Source organism: Monodelphis domestica, chromosome 4 (assembly GCF_027887165.1).
Source record: "Monodelphis domestica isolate mMonDom1 chromosome 4, mMonDom1.pri, whole genome shotgun sequence".
NCBI classification, from domain to species: Eukaryota; Metazoa; Chordata; class Mammalia; order Didelphimorphia; family Didelphidae; genus Monodelphis; species Monodelphis domestica.
Window position 1 is genome coordinate 453,141,486 of NC_077230.1, and position 14,406 is coordinate 453,155,891.

Genomic DNA, 14,406 nt, shown 5'->3' on the forward strand with positions numbered 1-14,406 from the left:
AGCACACTCACACACAGAGCCCAGGTCCACCCCCAGAAAACCCCACCACCTGAGCGTCCACCCAGAGGAAGTCCCCCCATCATGTGAGTGGAGCCCTTCAACAGCTGGGACCCAGCCTGGAGGAGGGAGACCCTGAGGCCGCTCCCTCAGCTTCCAGGACAGGAAGCCGGGACAGGGAGAGCTGAGATGCCCAACTCAGCCTCCCTCCACCCATGGTGCCAACCGGAAAGAACCCAGAGAACTGCCAGAGAGGTGATGAGGAGGGTTTTTAATGGAGGTGGGAAGACGCAGAGCCTCAGGCCAGGGGCTTCTGCTGAATGCCAGAAAGCAGGCTGCTTAGACGACAGCTAAGGAGGCTGGAAGAGGCCCAGATGAAATAAGCAGAGACCAGGGCAGTTTCCATCGTCTCCAGCTGAGCTCTGGCTTGGGTGGCTGAAAGGTACTTGAGGGTTTCTGGGTCAGTCTGGAGCGAAGGTCCATCCTGGAATTCTTTTACACCTGGGTGGCTGCCCGCACTGTTCGGGGGGCTCCTTTGGCAGCAGAGACCTGGCTGGGGACCACAACCTGGGAGGAAGGAAGCACTAGCCTGAGCTCAGGGTCCAGGGCAGGGAGGAGGAGGTGGTGATCTCCCTGGAGGTCAATCACCAGCTCTGGGTGGGTGCTGGCAGAAAGAGAGGAGAGCCGAGTGTTCCAGCTCCACACAGTGAGCACAAATAGGCATTCTCACCACCATCTTGAAAAGAGGAAGTCCCACCCCAACCTGAGAGGAAAAAGGAAGTCCTTCTCCAGACTTGTTAAAGTGGACAGCCTTGCGCCATTTTGTGAAAATAAATAAATACAACCACCCCTCCCTGTGAATTGAAAAGCAAGTCCTTCCCCTACTGTGGGAAGGAACAGGAAGTCCTGCCCCATATTGCTATTGTTTTTAAGGGAGCCTTTGATAGGATCATGGGCTTTGAGCTCAAAAGGACCACAGGATTCATTAGTTCAATCCTCAAGGTCCAAGACATAGTTATTGGACCAAGGGCACACAGGCCGTAGAGTGGCACAACTGCCATTTGAATCCAGGCACCCTGACTACAAATACCACCCCTCTTTATGCCAGAGGCCTCCCACCTCAATATGCCTTTTTGGTGGGGAGTCTCATCCTTCTACCTTGTAGAGGGGGGGGGGGAACTGCCCCCTGCCCCCCATCTGAACAGCCAAGTCCTTCTCACTGAACATCTACTCACAGGGCAAGCCCAGGTTGGACTGGGTTCTGTGGCAAAACCATTGAGGGCAGGCTGTGGGGTTCCCACAGGGGTTACATTCTGGGTCTTCTCTGGGGTGCAGGTGGCAGGGGGGAAGATCATGGGCTTCTTCTTGTAGTTTCCTACATGGCAGAAGGGAAGAGAGGAAGTGTATGACTGGCCCACTGGATTTCCCACACTCCCCTATCTCCGATGGACCCTGGGTCTCCTCCTCTTCCCTCAAGGTTTATTTCTTCTCATTGACCAAAGTTAGTCTCCATAAGATTTTCAGCTGGTGAGTCCCCACTGGTCATGGTTCTGCTCCCTCTTCACTGTCCAGATTCTTACCTGCTTTCTATCCCCTGGATAGGGATCTCATCTAGTATGTATATTATCTCTCTCTCTCCTTCCTCTCCCTCCCTCTCCTCTTTCTCTCCTTCCTCTCTCTCTCTCTCTCTCTCTCTCTCTCTCTCTCTCTCTCTCTCTCTCTCTCTCTCTGTCTGTCTCTCTCTCTCTCTTTCCCTCTCTCTCTCTCTCTCTCTCTCTCTCTCTCTGTCTGTCTGTCTCTCCCTCTCCCTTCATGATAAGGCCTTCTTTCCTCCTCAGTTCAAAAATAACAGCTATCCTTTGCTCACCCCTTAACCGACATGCACAGCATCCAAGCAGAATCAGCAGAGCTGCCAGGAGGGACAAGCCCAGCAAAGTGCCCAGCACAATGCCTGCAATGGCCCCAGGGCTCAGGATGAAACCTGGGTTAGATAGGGAGACAGGATTAAGGTTGGTACCCATGGGTCAGATATTCCAGCCTACCTCCCCTATGGAAACATGGGCATCCGACTGTGTTGGACCCAATCCCTCAGACATAAGGATGTAGACTCCCAATCTCACCGGCCCGGTAGCTCTGACTGGAGGAAGGGGTCCCAGGCTGACCACCCAGAGTGGGAAGCACACGAAGTTTCCAAGGCCCTGGGGGCTGGGAGGGCAAAATCACCACAGCCGATCGTTCCCTGGGCCCCAGGAGTAGCAAAGATGTCCAGGCACCTCCACTCAAGCCTATGGCCCCTGCTTCTGGCCTCTCTGTCCGTGCCTGCACTTCGAAGCCACTGATCACACACCCACGTTCCACATCCCACGTCAGGACAGCTGCCCCATCAGAAGGCTGTAGCCGCCAAGAGGAGATGGAAGGCCCTATAGGAGAGTGAAAGGAGAACGAGGCGATCCAGGTCCCCAAGAGGGCAGAGACCAGGGGTCCTCGATGGATCAGGGTATCGATAGACTTGAAAGGGTAAGAACAGGGAGCAGGAGCCCTGGGTCAGTGATGGGGCAGGCGCCTGGAAAATAGGACCCTTGGGTCCCTGGATGGGGAGAGCCCTAATTCAGGATTCTGGGATCCTCTGGAACTAACCAGTGAGGGTGATCCGGTCCCCACCAGCCCCAAGGGCCCCACTGCACAGCACAGAGTAGTTCCCCACATCATGATCCAAGCTGAAGTTGCCAAGGAGAAGCCTCCGACCATCAGGGCTCAGCTTTAGGCGGCTCCCACCCCCGGGTGCAAGTGGCCGTCCTTCCCGAGCCCAGGACACTCTGGCTGGTGGAGGGCAGCCCGTGGCCTCCAGGGTCACCAGGGCCTCCGAAGACCTAGACCCATCGGTTTCCAACTTCAGCAGCACTTCCTGGGGGGCCTCTGGGGAGACAAAGCAGAGTCAGGAAAATTGCTTCCATCCAGGCTAATAACTAGCAGTTCTATCGCATTGGATGGAGGGTAAGCTGCTATTACCATCCCCATTTTACACTTGGGGAAACTAAGGCAGGCAGCAAGAAAGTGAAACAACCAGGAGAGGTATCTGAGGCTGGACTCGAACTCGGGGTTTTCTGACTCCAGGCCTAGAGCTCTCTCGGCGGGCCACCTCATGCCAGGGCTGACGAGTTAGCCCTGTCCTCCCCACGGCACCAGCGGCTACCCCAGGGCCGTCTTAGGGCAGACCACGCATTTCCATCTCTTTTCTGAGGACAAAGGAGGACGTCCCCCCTCCCCACTCTAGGGTACATGGGAAAGGCCCTAAGAATTAAGAAGTCCTCCTCGGAATCAAAAGACTTCCCTTGGCCCTGGGAGAGGACCGACTTAGTTCGGCTCCCCAAAGCCCAGGTTTGCCTAGAGGGAAAGGCCCTCCTCTGGCTTCCAAATTCGGAAGTCCCGCCCCTCCCTAGTTCCCAGAGCCGGAAGTCCTTTCCCCGCTTACTGGGAGTGACGCTACAGCTCCTCGTGGCCGCGAGGTGGCGCCCGAGGCACGTGAAGGTGACTCCACTGAGCTGTGGCCCCGCAGGGACCGAGACGAGCAGCGAAGAGGGCGCGGGGCCCGCGGGGACATCGCGGGGCAGCCCTGTCCATTGTACTGAGGCTCCAGGGACGCCTCCGGGCCACGTGCACCCCAGGAGGAGGCTCCGGTCACCCGGGGAGCCTTGCAGGGAGCAGCGCGGGGAGCCGGGAGGCGGGGCTGTAGGAGGGGAGGGGTCACAGAGGGTGCCACGCCCCTGGGAGCTTGATCTTAGCACCGCCCCTTGATAGTGGTCCCGCCTCGGTTCCTCTTAGCCCCGCCCCCTGGCTCCAGTACTCCCTTTCCTTCTTTACTGCAGCTGAGGACACCCCCCCACCCTTACCCTTTCCCAATCTCCCCTCGGACCCGGCCTCACCAGCTACTGTGAGGTTGAGTAGCCCGCGGCGCCGGAGTCCGGTTCGTGGATTGGCCGCGAGGCAGGCATAGGCTCCCGTGTGGGCTGGCCCCACGCCGGGCAGGAGGAGTCGGGGCCCCGCGGGCACGGCGGCTTCCCGTGGGTCAGCCAGACTCCAGGAGAGCTCGGCGGGCGGCCTAGAGGCGGCATTGCAGCGCAGGGTCACATTGCTGCCCACGGAGACATAGTGGGCGGGGCTCTCGTCCTGGTCCGAGGAGATGGTGATGACCGGGGGATCCGGGCCGTCTGCGGGCAGGTCAGGCGTCAGCGTCCTCTCCGAACTTGAGCCCCCTCCCCAGCTTCCTCGGGGACCCAGGCGTTCTCATTTCTGGACCAATGAGCCCTCATTCCCCGACCCCTGCTCTGAACTGCACCCCACCTCGGGTCCACCGGCATCTGCTCCGTGGCCCAAGTGCTCTCATCCCTCATGAGTCTCCCAGGCCGCCCCTGCCAGGGATCCAGACATTCTCCCCATTAGCTCTCACCGCCCACTGGGACCCCCTCACCCCATCCGCCTTCTGATCCCTCAGGGATGCAGGCGTCCCAGTCCCCCAGCTGGGTCCCTCACACAAAACAGTCACAGCCGTGGTGGCCTGCCTGGCTCCGAATGGGCTTTGCACGCGGCATGTGTAGTTTGCTTGGTCTGTCCTCTTTGGACGCGCGATGACCAGGTCGATTCCATCGGGCCTCAGCCGGGCAGAACCATCGCCATCTCCGCTCTCCGCTCCCAGAGGCCTACCATCTTGGCTCCAGCTGAGTTGACCCTGGCCCGGCCGGGCTCCCACGCAGCGCAGCCGCAGCGCGGTGGCCCCCTCCTCCGTCACGGGGTCTGCGGGTATCACCGCCAGTTGGGGCAGCGGCTCTGAGGAGAGGAGGTGGCAGAGAGCCGCCAGACTTAGACCCCCACTCCCAAGGGGTTCCAGGCGTGGCCTTCCCTTCCCCCCAATTTGAGTTCATCGCCTGCCTTACTGAGTGACCCTGCAGCCTCAGTTTCCTCATCTGTACAACCCAGATAAGAACACCTCTCCTCACCGAGGAGAAGTGAACTGTGAGCACAGAAAGCACTCTAGAAATGGGAGCTAGTATTCATTCACTGGGGGAGCTGGAATGGGCCGGGACACCATCTAATCCGACCATCTCATATCCCCAAGAAGCAGCCTGAAACCCAGAGCGGGAGGCACCACGGTCAGCTCCCGGCCCCCTAGGGCAGCCACCCCCGCCCAGGCCGGCCCCCTGGGCCCCTCACCATATACGCGGACTGTGACCTCCCGGAGCTCCCGTTCGCGCCCCGCGTGAATCACCTCGGCCGTGTAGTGCCCGCTGTCCTCCAGCTCTGCCTGCCTCAGCTCCAGGGCACCAGTTGCCTGGTCAAAGCGGAGCCGGGCCTGGTAAGCTGGGGCCAGACTGGGTGGGGAGTCCTCGATGCCCAGGGTCCCAGCCGCCAGCACGGTGCGGCCCCGACGCCAAACCACGAGCGGACTGGGTGGGCCCAGGGCTGGAGCTGGAGCTAAGTGTAGAGAGATGGGAGCACCCACGAGCACGGACAAGGGGCCTCCAGCCCCTCGAGGGATGGACCATCCAGAAGGGACTTGGAGCGGGCCCGCAGTCCCATCCCGGACTGGGGGAGACGAGGCGTGGCCACTCCAGCCCGTGGTGAGGGAGGCTTTTCCACTCAGCACCGTCAAGTTCCCACGGAGGCCGGGGGAAGAGGCACTCTGGCCCGGGGCTGCACTAGGACTGGAGGACTGGCCTCTCCCAAGAGAGGGCGCGGCATCGAGGGCTGCAGACGACGCTCCGGAGGCACCTGAAACTGGATGGTTTTAATTTGACCAGAGTGGACAGTGGGAGAGGCCGTGGATGTGAGAGAGGGCACTTGGAGTACTGCTGGGGGAGTCATCAGGAGACTGGATCCCAGAGACTGGGGGCACATTCTGCCACAGGGAGGGGGAGAGAGAGACAGAGACAGAGAGGGAGGGAGGGAGAGACAGACAGAGGGAGGGAGAGGGATTGAGAGAGAGACAGACAGACAGACAGAGAGGGGAGGGAGGGAGGGAGAGAGACAGAGGGAGGGAGAGAGACAGAGAGACAGAGGGAGGGAGAGAGACAGAGAGGGAGGGAGGGAGAGAGAGAGAGAGAGAGGGAGGGAGGGAGAGGGATTGAGAGACAGACAGACAGACAGACAGACAGAGAGGGGAGGGAGGGAGGGAGACAGAGAGACAGAGGGAGGAAGAGAGACAGAGAGGGAGGGAGGGAGGGAGGGAGAGAGAGAGACAGAGAGGGAGGGAGGGAGAGAGACAGAGAGAGAGGGAGGGAGGGAGAGAGAGAGGGAGACAGAGGGAGGGAGACAGAGAGAGAGGGAGGGAGACAGAGAGAGAGAGGGAGGGAGGGAGGGAGAGAGACAGAGAGAGAGGGAGAGAGAGAGGGAGGGAGGGAGGGAGAGAGGGAGGGGGGGAGAGAGGTGCACAGGGAGGAGGCACAAAGGAGCCCCATGTCTCTTATAGGCAGGGAGCAGGGATGAAGTTCCCCCAACCAACCATGGTCTCTTGTGAGGATGCCTCAGGAAGGGGACAGTCACTCCCAGGGGTCTAGGCAAAGGCCTTCCCCCTTGCTAGGGGGCTTGGGAAGTAGGCTTGGAGGGGGCTCACCCAGAAACAGAAGGAGCAGCTGTTGGAGAGGCCCTGGCCCCTGGGTGGCCATGCTGTCAAAGGCAAAAAGCCAGGGCAGGTTTGGCCTCCCCACATCAACCCTCCTAGAGCCAAGACGGGTCTGACAAGCCAAGCGGCTTCCTGGGTGGGGAGCCAGCCCCGAGACAGGGGCCACGGCCCAGGGATTTATGAATAGAACTGACAGGATGCTCCCTGCCAACCTCCCCTCTAAGCTTCCTCCGGATCTCTTGGCCCTTCCCCCAGTGAGCACACCGGCAGGCGCTGGGGACAAGCAATGACCTTGGCCCTGGGTCTGAAGGGGAGGCAGCGGGCTTCCCCAGCTTCCCGGGGTTCAGGCGGGAGTCACAAAGCCCATCTCAGGGAAGCCCCAAAGCCCTCCCAACACGGGTGAATCAGCGCCAAGATGTGTGTGAAGAGGGCAAAAGCAGTGAGGCGGAATTCCGAAGACTTCCTGAGGGAGGTGTTTCCAAAAGACCAGTCAGCTGAGCAGATAAGAAAACAGGCCCAAGGGTGCAGGGGGAAGGGCTGGCACAAATTTATTGGGGGGCGGAGGGGGGGTTAAATGTGGCCGGCCTCTTTCAGCTTGGCCACAAGGTCCTCGGTGGTCTCCACCTTCATCCCGGCACTGCGCTGCGGCGGATCCTCCACGCTGAGCACAGAGATACGGGAGGACGTGTCCACCCCCAGGTCGCCAGGCTTGACCACCTCCACCTTCTTCTTCTTGGCTTTCTGGAGGAGGATGAGGAGAAAGTCTGGGCTCTGCCATGCCAATGTGCCAGGGCAGAGCGGAGGTTTCCAGGCCCTCCAAGGCAGCACAGGGATAAAGGCCCTCTCCCAGGGAAGGCCCTTCTCACTGAAGTTACTCCCACAACCCCAGCGTGGGCACCCTGAAATGGGACCATGGGAAGCCCTGAGCCAGGGCGCACCTGACTGGAACCATTAGTGTAAAGCCACAGCTTTAGACAGAGGGAGGAAATAGCCAAGGACCCTCTGGCTGGGGGACACCCTGACCCCAGGCTCCAGGGCACACCTCTGGCCCCGACACTAGGGCCCCCTCCCCAAGGAGCACAGATGTGAGTCACACGTCCAGCAGAAATGCAGCCACCAGGCATTTGGGGGGAAAGTACCACCGCCTTGAAGCAAGTGGCTTGGTATAATGCACAGAGCCCAGAACCAGATTCAGATTCTGCCTCAGGCATTTCTCAGCTGGAGGCCCCTCCCCTCCATGTGACTCCATTTGCTCATCTGCACACCAAGGAGATAATGGTAGAAAGGGCCCTGTCACCTTCTGCGCTCTCTTTAGGCCACACATGCGCCAGGAAGGGGCGGGCAGAGTGGGGCACGGAGCCACCGGAGCTCTCTGAGGAACGGGAGGACGCAGGAGTCGGCCAAGGAGAGCTGGGCCCGCCGAAGGAAGGGGCTGATTCCTGGCCTTGGCAGGGCCCCCCAAGCTCGCCCTCCCTTCTCTCAGGAGGAATGTGGAGGGTCTAAAAGGGCTTGGGGCGGGCGCGTGCCCAGCTTACCATGATATTGGGCAGAGTGGCATAGCGGGGCTCGTTCAGCCGAAGGTCCGTGGTCACCACGGCGGGCAGCTTGAGGCGAATGGTCTCAAGGCCCCCATCAATCTCTCGCTCCACTGTCAGCTTGTCCCCCTCTAATGCCAGTTTTGAGGCAAACGTGCCCTGCGGAGCAGGAGGAAGCATGGAAGCACGGAAGGAGCCTGGGGGACGGAAGCTGCCTGAGGCCACTCCTGGGGATCCCTGGGGGAGCAGCCTGTGCCCGTGACCCCAGGGCATCACAGGGGAGTAAGAGAAACTTCAAGGAATGGAATCCCCCTCCCGCTCAATTCCCAGAGGCCTACCTGAGGCCAGTCAAGCATGGCAGCCGTCATCTGTCCAGTCTGATTACAGTCATCATCGATGGCCTGCGACGAGGGAGATGGAGGAAGAGAATGCTGGAAGCAGCGACCTGAGAGCCAACTCCCTTTTGCAGATGGGTAAACTGAGGAGAAGGCACTTTGCCAGGACCATGCTGCTCTCGTCTCCCTGGGGCTGAGCTGGGAGTGCAAAGGCCCAGGACCCCTCCTCAACCACTCTGGTAAAGGGAGCCCAGGCTAGGCCAGGCGCTCCGAGCACCTGGGCCTTCTGGAGGATTCCTAACCCTGGGGGACTCGGCCTTGAAAAGGGGAGGGGAGAGAAAGAGAGGAAAAGGCAGGGGCAGGAAAGGGGGACAAAAGGTTTTCCCACCTGTTTCCCCAGCAGTACCAGCCCAACTTTCTCCTTCTGGGCCAAAGCAGACAGCAATCGGGAGACCTGGAGGGGCCCCAGGCGCTGGGCCTCTGCCTCAGACACCTCCACGTGGATGCCTCGGTCAGCACCCATGGCCAGGGCCGTGCGGATGGTCTCCTGGAGAGGAAGAGAGTGAGGGGGGTCGCTGCTACTAGCTCCCCATCCCCACCCCCAACTTCCCCTCCTCCAAGCTCTGAGACATCACCTGGCACTGCAGGGGGCCACAGCTGACTGCGATCACCTCCTTCGCCAGCTTCTTCTCCTTCAGCCGCACAGCCTCCTCCACTGCGATCTCACAGAAGGGGTTCATGGAGTGCTTCACCCCATCTGTCACCACCCCAGACTTGTCTGGCTTCACTCGGATCTGAAGGGAGCATGGGCAGGTCAGTGGTCTCTGCCCCCTGCTCTGGGAGATGGGAAGGAGGCAGCTCCCATGTCCACTGCTCTAGGACGCCTCCCTGACCACCACCACTACCACTGAGAGGACTTGATGACCCACACCATCCTCCTCCACAGGGGAGCCCCTCCTGGGGTGACCCCCTATCCCACACTCTAACCAGGGGTGTCCCTCCATGAGGTGACCCCATCCTGCACTCTAACCAAGAGTGCCCCTCCATGAGGTGACCCCATCCTGCACTCTAACCAGGGGTGTCCCTCCATGAGGTGACCTCCTGACTTGCACCCCAATCAGGGGAGCCCCTCCTGGGGTGACCCACTGTCCTTCACTCTAACCAGGGGAGCCCTCCATGAGGTGACCTCCTGACCTACACTCTAACCAGGGGAGCCCTTCCTGGGGTGACCCACTGCTCTGCACTAACCAGGGGTGTCCCTCCATGAGGTGACCTCCTGACCTACATCTCAACCAGGGGAGCCACTCCTGGGGTAACCCACTGTCCTACACTCTAACAAGGGGAGTCCTCCATGAGGTGACCCCCTATCCTGCACTCTAAGGGAGCCCCTCCTGAGGTGCCCCACTGTCCTACACTCTAACCAGGGGTGTCCCTCCATGAGGTGACCTCCTGACCTGTACCCCAACCAGGGGAGCCCCTCCTGGGCTAACCTCCTATCCCACACTTTAACCAGGGAGCCCCTCCTGGGGTGACCCCATTCTGCACTCTAACCAGGGGTGTTTCTCCACGAGGTGACCTCCTGACCTGCACCCCAATCAGGGAAGCCCTTCCTGGGGTGACCCCCTATCCTGCACTCTAAGGGAGCCCCTTCTGTCCTACACTCTAACTAAGGGAGTCCTGCCTAGGGTGACCCCCTGTACTATACCCCAACCAGGGGTGTGGTGATCTCCTGTCCAGCACTCTAACCAGGGGAGCCCCTCCTGAGGCGAATCCTTGTTTTATACCCCAATCGAGGGAGCCTCTCCTGGGGTAACCGCTCCTATACCCCAACTAGGAGAGTCTCTCCTGGGGTGAATCCATTCTGCACCCCAACCAGGGGAGTGCCTCCTGGGGTAACCCTGTCTCCCTGGGGGCCTTTCCTCTGGGGAAGGAAGAATAGGGAAGGTCAGGGCGCCTCCAGAAAGGCTGCTTGGAGGAGGTGGCCCCGAAAGAGATCCCATGGCTCATTCTGCCCCGTCTGTGCCTCAGTTTCTCCCTTCTGCCCTGCGGCCACCTCGTGCCTTGCTTGGACTAGCCCGACCTCCAAGCACCTCCCCAGCTGAAGCCTCCAGCTCCTTGGAACCCCTCGGGGGTCTCGGGATGGGGGGTCGCCCACTCTAAGCTGTAGTGATCCAGCCAGTGAATTGGACGTAGGGCCCGTCCTGTCACTCTGCCCTGGCATCAGAGGTCACCCAGTGCGGAGGGGCGACATCCAGGTCAAATGTCAACCCCTTAGACCTTGGGCCTCGCCTCGCCGGGAAGCTTCCCCGCGCGTTCGTGCTCCTGCTTACTCAGGCAGGGTGGAAATAAAGGGAAGAGGGCGAGGTCAGAGATCGCGCCCACCTTCACGGCAAAATCTATGACCCTCTTGACTCCAACCAGCACACGTAGGTCCGCCATCTTGACGCCGCCACTGCCAGTTCCTAACGCTGTGGCCTGAGCCAGCGTGCGCTCAGGGACTAGCGCTCCACCAACCAGAGACCAGCACTATCCTAGGCTCCGCTCCTTGACTCCAAATTTCACCAATCAACAGCCACTAATTCCTCCGCCTCTCTTTTCTTCCCGCCTCCGAAACGGCGATTACCTTTACCCAGAGCTCCCTCCCCTTGCGGCACTCCACCAATCGGTAACTGTCTTGATCTCATCCCGCCCCTTCGCTTCCCTTTCCTCCAATTAACCATGAAATTGCCTTGGAAATCAAGGAAGGGGCGCGCGATCACTGGCCAATGATGGGAGGCGGTGAGAGCTGGGCCGAGACCGGATGCCAAAGGCGAGCAAAGGGCACTGCTCGTAGAGTGGAGCTTGACTATAGAAACGAGAGTCCAAGGGTCAGTGCCCCGCCAGTCTCCAACTACGCATTTTTTTGAGCATGTGCAGGAACAAGTCATTAAGATATAGGGTGGGGCGGGACCAAAAGTCGGAGCCGTGGAACAGGGACCTTGGAGAGAGAGGACGGGACCGCGCGGAGGGGGCGGGGCTTCGTTTTCCCTCCCTCCCCCTTTCCACCCAGAGTCGTTCCATCTTCCTGGCACCTTCCCACCCGGGGTTATCCGAGAAGGGAAATCCTACAAGGCTGGGGAAAGGATGTGTCTTCATTAGTTTAGGTGCTCGGCTCACAGGAACACAGGGAACCCGCTGATGGCGTCTATGCTCCGCAGGATCTTGTCTGCGAAGAGGAAGCAAAAACCTAGGGGAGGGGGCTGGGTGACGGACAGGGAAGGCGATTGAGGGTCCGGGGGAGGGGGTGGGACTGAATAACTCGAGATGGGGGAACGGAGGCACAAGGCTGAGGGACTGGGGAAGAGTGCTCCAGTCGTCCGTAGGATGGGAAGGCAGGAGAGGGGGCTAGGAGTTCCTGGGAAAGAAGAGGACTATGTCTTTGGAGAAGGGACCTGAGTGACCGGAGGATAGACCTGGGGTCCCTAGCAGCCGAGGAAGTGGGGAGGGTCTGGTGGACCTAGGAGAAAAAATGGGGGGCTTGGGGTGAGGGGAAGGACATGGAGATCACCTGGGCCTAGTTACCTGAGAGGATGAAGAGCTAGCCTGACAGTGAAGTAGGACGGGTCAGCAGAGTGGAGGCCGGAGGTCCAAAGAGAAGCAGTCCTTTCTCTGGGTGGGGTCTCTCCCAACACCCCACCCCCACTTCCCTACAGTCCCCTGACCCATCTCCATGGCCGCCCCACCATCCCTCTATCTCCCCCTCTCCCCCTTGGAGCCTCCCTCTCTCTTTGATGGGCCTCTCTCTCCTCCTCCGCTCCCTTTCCCCGGGGGAGCTGCTCCTGGCCCTCTTCTGATTCCTATTTGAGCCAAGGTGAGCCCTAGGCCCAGCCTCATTCTCCAGTAACCTGGCCCACCTTAAGCCTCACACCTCTCCCAGCCAACCTTAGTGGCTCCACCCCCTTCACCCCTCTCCCCCTTAGCACTTAGTCTGATCTGATCCTCTCTCTCCAGCCTTCTCTGCAGTGAACAAAACTTTCTGAGGCTAACTCCTACCTCAACTTCCCCTAGAGGATATCCCTGACCTGAGCCATGCCCTCTGCCCCCCCACCCCCACCCCGTCTCTATTCCTCCCCGGTGAGTCTCTCTCAGGGCTCAGGAAGAGACTAGGCAGGAGTCCAATGCAGGGGAGGAATCCAGTTTCCAACCCTGGCCCCCCGCAGGACTAGAGGCCAGAGCCAGAGGCCTGCACTACACAGGTCACTGTCTCTGCCAGCATGGATAGGGAAGAGGTGGCAGGGTGGGGTCAAGATGTCACCTACCCCCAGGTGAGGCCCCGGAGTCCCCACTGCAATTCAGAGGCCATGGGGGGGGGAAGAGAGTCAGGGCTGGCCTCAGCCAAAGACACTAGGGGCAGGCCCGGTGGGGACTAACACTAGTGAGCCCAGGCCCAGAGAAGGAGATTTTGAGCTGGAAGTGACCTTAGAGACCAGCCAATTTCACAATTCAAGAAACTGAGGCTAGGGTATAGGGTATCAGGGACTGATCCCAAGGGCTGTGCTGCCTTCCATGGGGAACAGGAAAGAGGGCTGGGCTGGACCGGCTCTCACCTTCCAAGGGGGAGTTGGAACAGCTGTTCTTCAGACATGGCTGCCACCACCTATTGTGGCCATTGTAGAAGCTGCCCTAGAAGTCTGTGGAGGTGGCTAGCACCACGAAGATGTTGGCTAAGATTGCCCAGTGGCAAACTGGAGGTCTGAAGGCTTCTCTTCACCCCCAGCCAGGGACTTCGGAGTGGGGCAGAAGCGCCCTTCCCACCACCCACTCCCTTCTTCCAGAGTCACAGCCCAACCCTGGTCTTTGAGCAAAGAATCCTCCCCACATTGTGCCCCTCACCTTGAGGTTCACACCCAGCTCAGCCATCCGGCACCTCTGGCCTAGGGTGGGGAGATGGAGACTTGGGGGGGGGGGCAGAGCCTCCATGACCTCCTGAAATAATAGTTGCTCTATGGACAGCCCAAGCAGTGAGCAACACAGGAGGTTGAGGGAGTTATGGGGACATTTGGCGGACTGGGACAAGAGGGAATGAGGGACAGAAGAGGGGCACTACAGAGGAGGGGTAGTCTAGGAGCAGAGGCAGAAGGGGAAGACATGGGGCAATAGTGAGGAAAAACTTAGAGGCAGGTAGCCTGAGAGATTGGGAGGGTGGAGAGAAGAGAGAAGGGAATGACTGAGGAATGAGGAATGGAGATGGTCTGTGAAGATGAAATAGGACGTGGGAAGGGAAACACTAGAAGAGATCCAGGGAAGATGGGATTTGTAAGGGGAGACCAACACTGGGGAAAGACAACAATGAGGGAGAAACTTGGAGATTGACTGGAAGCTGGTTGACGGTGGAGATTCTTCACAGATGGAGAACAGACCGAAAAGGCAAAAACAGGGTTTGATAAAGGTAGAGTTCCTGAAGGACACCAGAAGAGGATGTGTATGTAGGTGGAAGAGGGATACTGGAGATGGATTTCAGGGGAAACAGCTCTGTGGGATGAAGGGTTTGAAGAACCTAGCAAGGGCCAGGGTAAGGGTTGGGAGTAATGAGACACAAGCCCATCTAAATGGACAATTTTTTATTTATTCAGTAAACATAGGGCACTGAAGGTGTTCTGCTGATTTCTCAAATTCACAGAGAGTCGTAGTTGGGACGGTGAGCACCCCAATACACCTTAAGGCTCAGGAGTCCTGTTGTAGCAGAGAGAGGCCTACTTCAGAGGAGCTTCACATTCACCCCTCCCAGAATCCCCCAAGCCTCAGCATGCACCACCAGCTCCCTTCCCCCCTTCACCGAATGCTTTCCATCCACTTGATCTGGAGCTTCTCTCTAGAAGCCCAAGGAGAAGAGATAAGGGCCACTTTGCCCAGTTTTTCTCTCCTCAGGATAGGGAGGCCTATT

At 59.3% G+C, this 14,406-nt stretch overlaps 3 protein-coding genes across 3 annotated transcripts in view; all 3 read right to left on the bottom strand.

The window, feature by feature from the left end:
- Nucleotides 1-253: 253 nt before the first annotated feature.
- On the bottom strand, nucleotides 254-7,000 carry VSIG10L (V-set and immunoglobulin domain containing 10 like). The gene is made up of 10 exons (XM_056796953.1): nucleotides 6,605-7,000; nucleotides 5,206-5,769; nucleotides 4,528-4,821; nucleotides 3,921-4,205; nucleotides 3,470-3,724; nucleotides 2,635-2,913; nucleotides 2,118-2,417; nucleotides 1,865-1,978; nucleotides 1,233-1,372; nucleotides 254-564 (listed from the first exon to the last, which is right to left on the bottom strand). The coding sequence occupies exons 1-10, from the start codon at nucleotides 6,654-6,656 to the stop codon at nucleotides 493-495; spliced, it is 2,355 nt and encodes a 784-aa protein (XP_056652931.1). The 5' UTR covers nucleotides 6,657-7,000; the 3' UTR covers nucleotides 254-492.
- Nucleotides 7,001-7,136: 136 nt separating this feature from the next.
- On the bottom strand, nucleotides 7,137-11,125 carry ETFB (electron transfer flavoprotein subunit beta). Its single transcript, XM_056796954.1, has 6 exons — nucleotides 10,866-11,125; nucleotides 9,119-9,277; nucleotides 8,872-9,030; nucleotides 8,487-8,549; nucleotides 8,149-8,307; nucleotides 7,137-7,354 (listed from the first exon to the last, which is right to left on the bottom strand). Exons 1-6 carry the CDS (start codon nucleotides 10,920-10,922, stop codon nucleotides 7,184-7,186), a joined length of 768 nt encoding a protein of 255 aa, XP_056652932.1. The 5' UTR covers nucleotides 10,923-11,125; the 3' UTR covers nucleotides 7,137-7,183.
- A 2,943-nt stretch (nucleotides 11,126-14,068) lies between these two features.
- The window catches only part of NKG7 (natural killer cell granule protein 7), a 2,330-nt gene continuing 1,992 nt past the window's right edge, over nucleotides 14,069-14,406 (bottom strand). The window contains exon 4 of the mRNA XM_016422189.2: nucleotides 14,069-14,195. Coding sequence (XP_016277675.1) covers nucleotides 14,137-14,195 — 59 coding nt within the window. The 3' untranslated portion in view covers nucleotides 14,069-14,136. The remainder of the gene's footprint in view (nucleotides 14,196-14,406) is intronic.

Coding starts and splice junctions, on each gene's coding strand:
- VSIG10L (XM_056796953.1), bottom strand. CDS start 6,656: ATGGCCACCCAGGGGCCAGGGCCTCTCCAACAGCTGCTCCTTCTGTTT. Junction 1,373..1,864: donor CTGTGCATGTCGGTTAAGGG/GTGAGCAAAGGA, acceptor TCTGCCATGTAG/GAAACTACAAGAAGAAGCCC. Junction 565..1,232: donor GTCCAACCTGGGCTTGCCCT/GTGAGTAGATGT, acceptor CCTTCCTCCCAG/GTTGTGGTCCCCAGCCAGGT.
- ETFB (XM_056796954.1), bottom strand. CDS start 10,922: ATGGCGGACCTACGTGTGCTGGTTGGAGTCAAGAGGGTCATAGATTTT. Junction 9,278..10,865: donor TCATAGATTTTGCCGTGAAG/GTGGGCGCGATC, acceptor TGCTCCCTTCAG/ATCCGAGTGAAGCCAGACAA. Junction 9,031..9,118: donor GTGGCCCCCTGCAGTGCCAG/GTGATGTCTCAG, acceptor CTTCCTCTCCAG/GAGACCATCCGCACGGCCCT.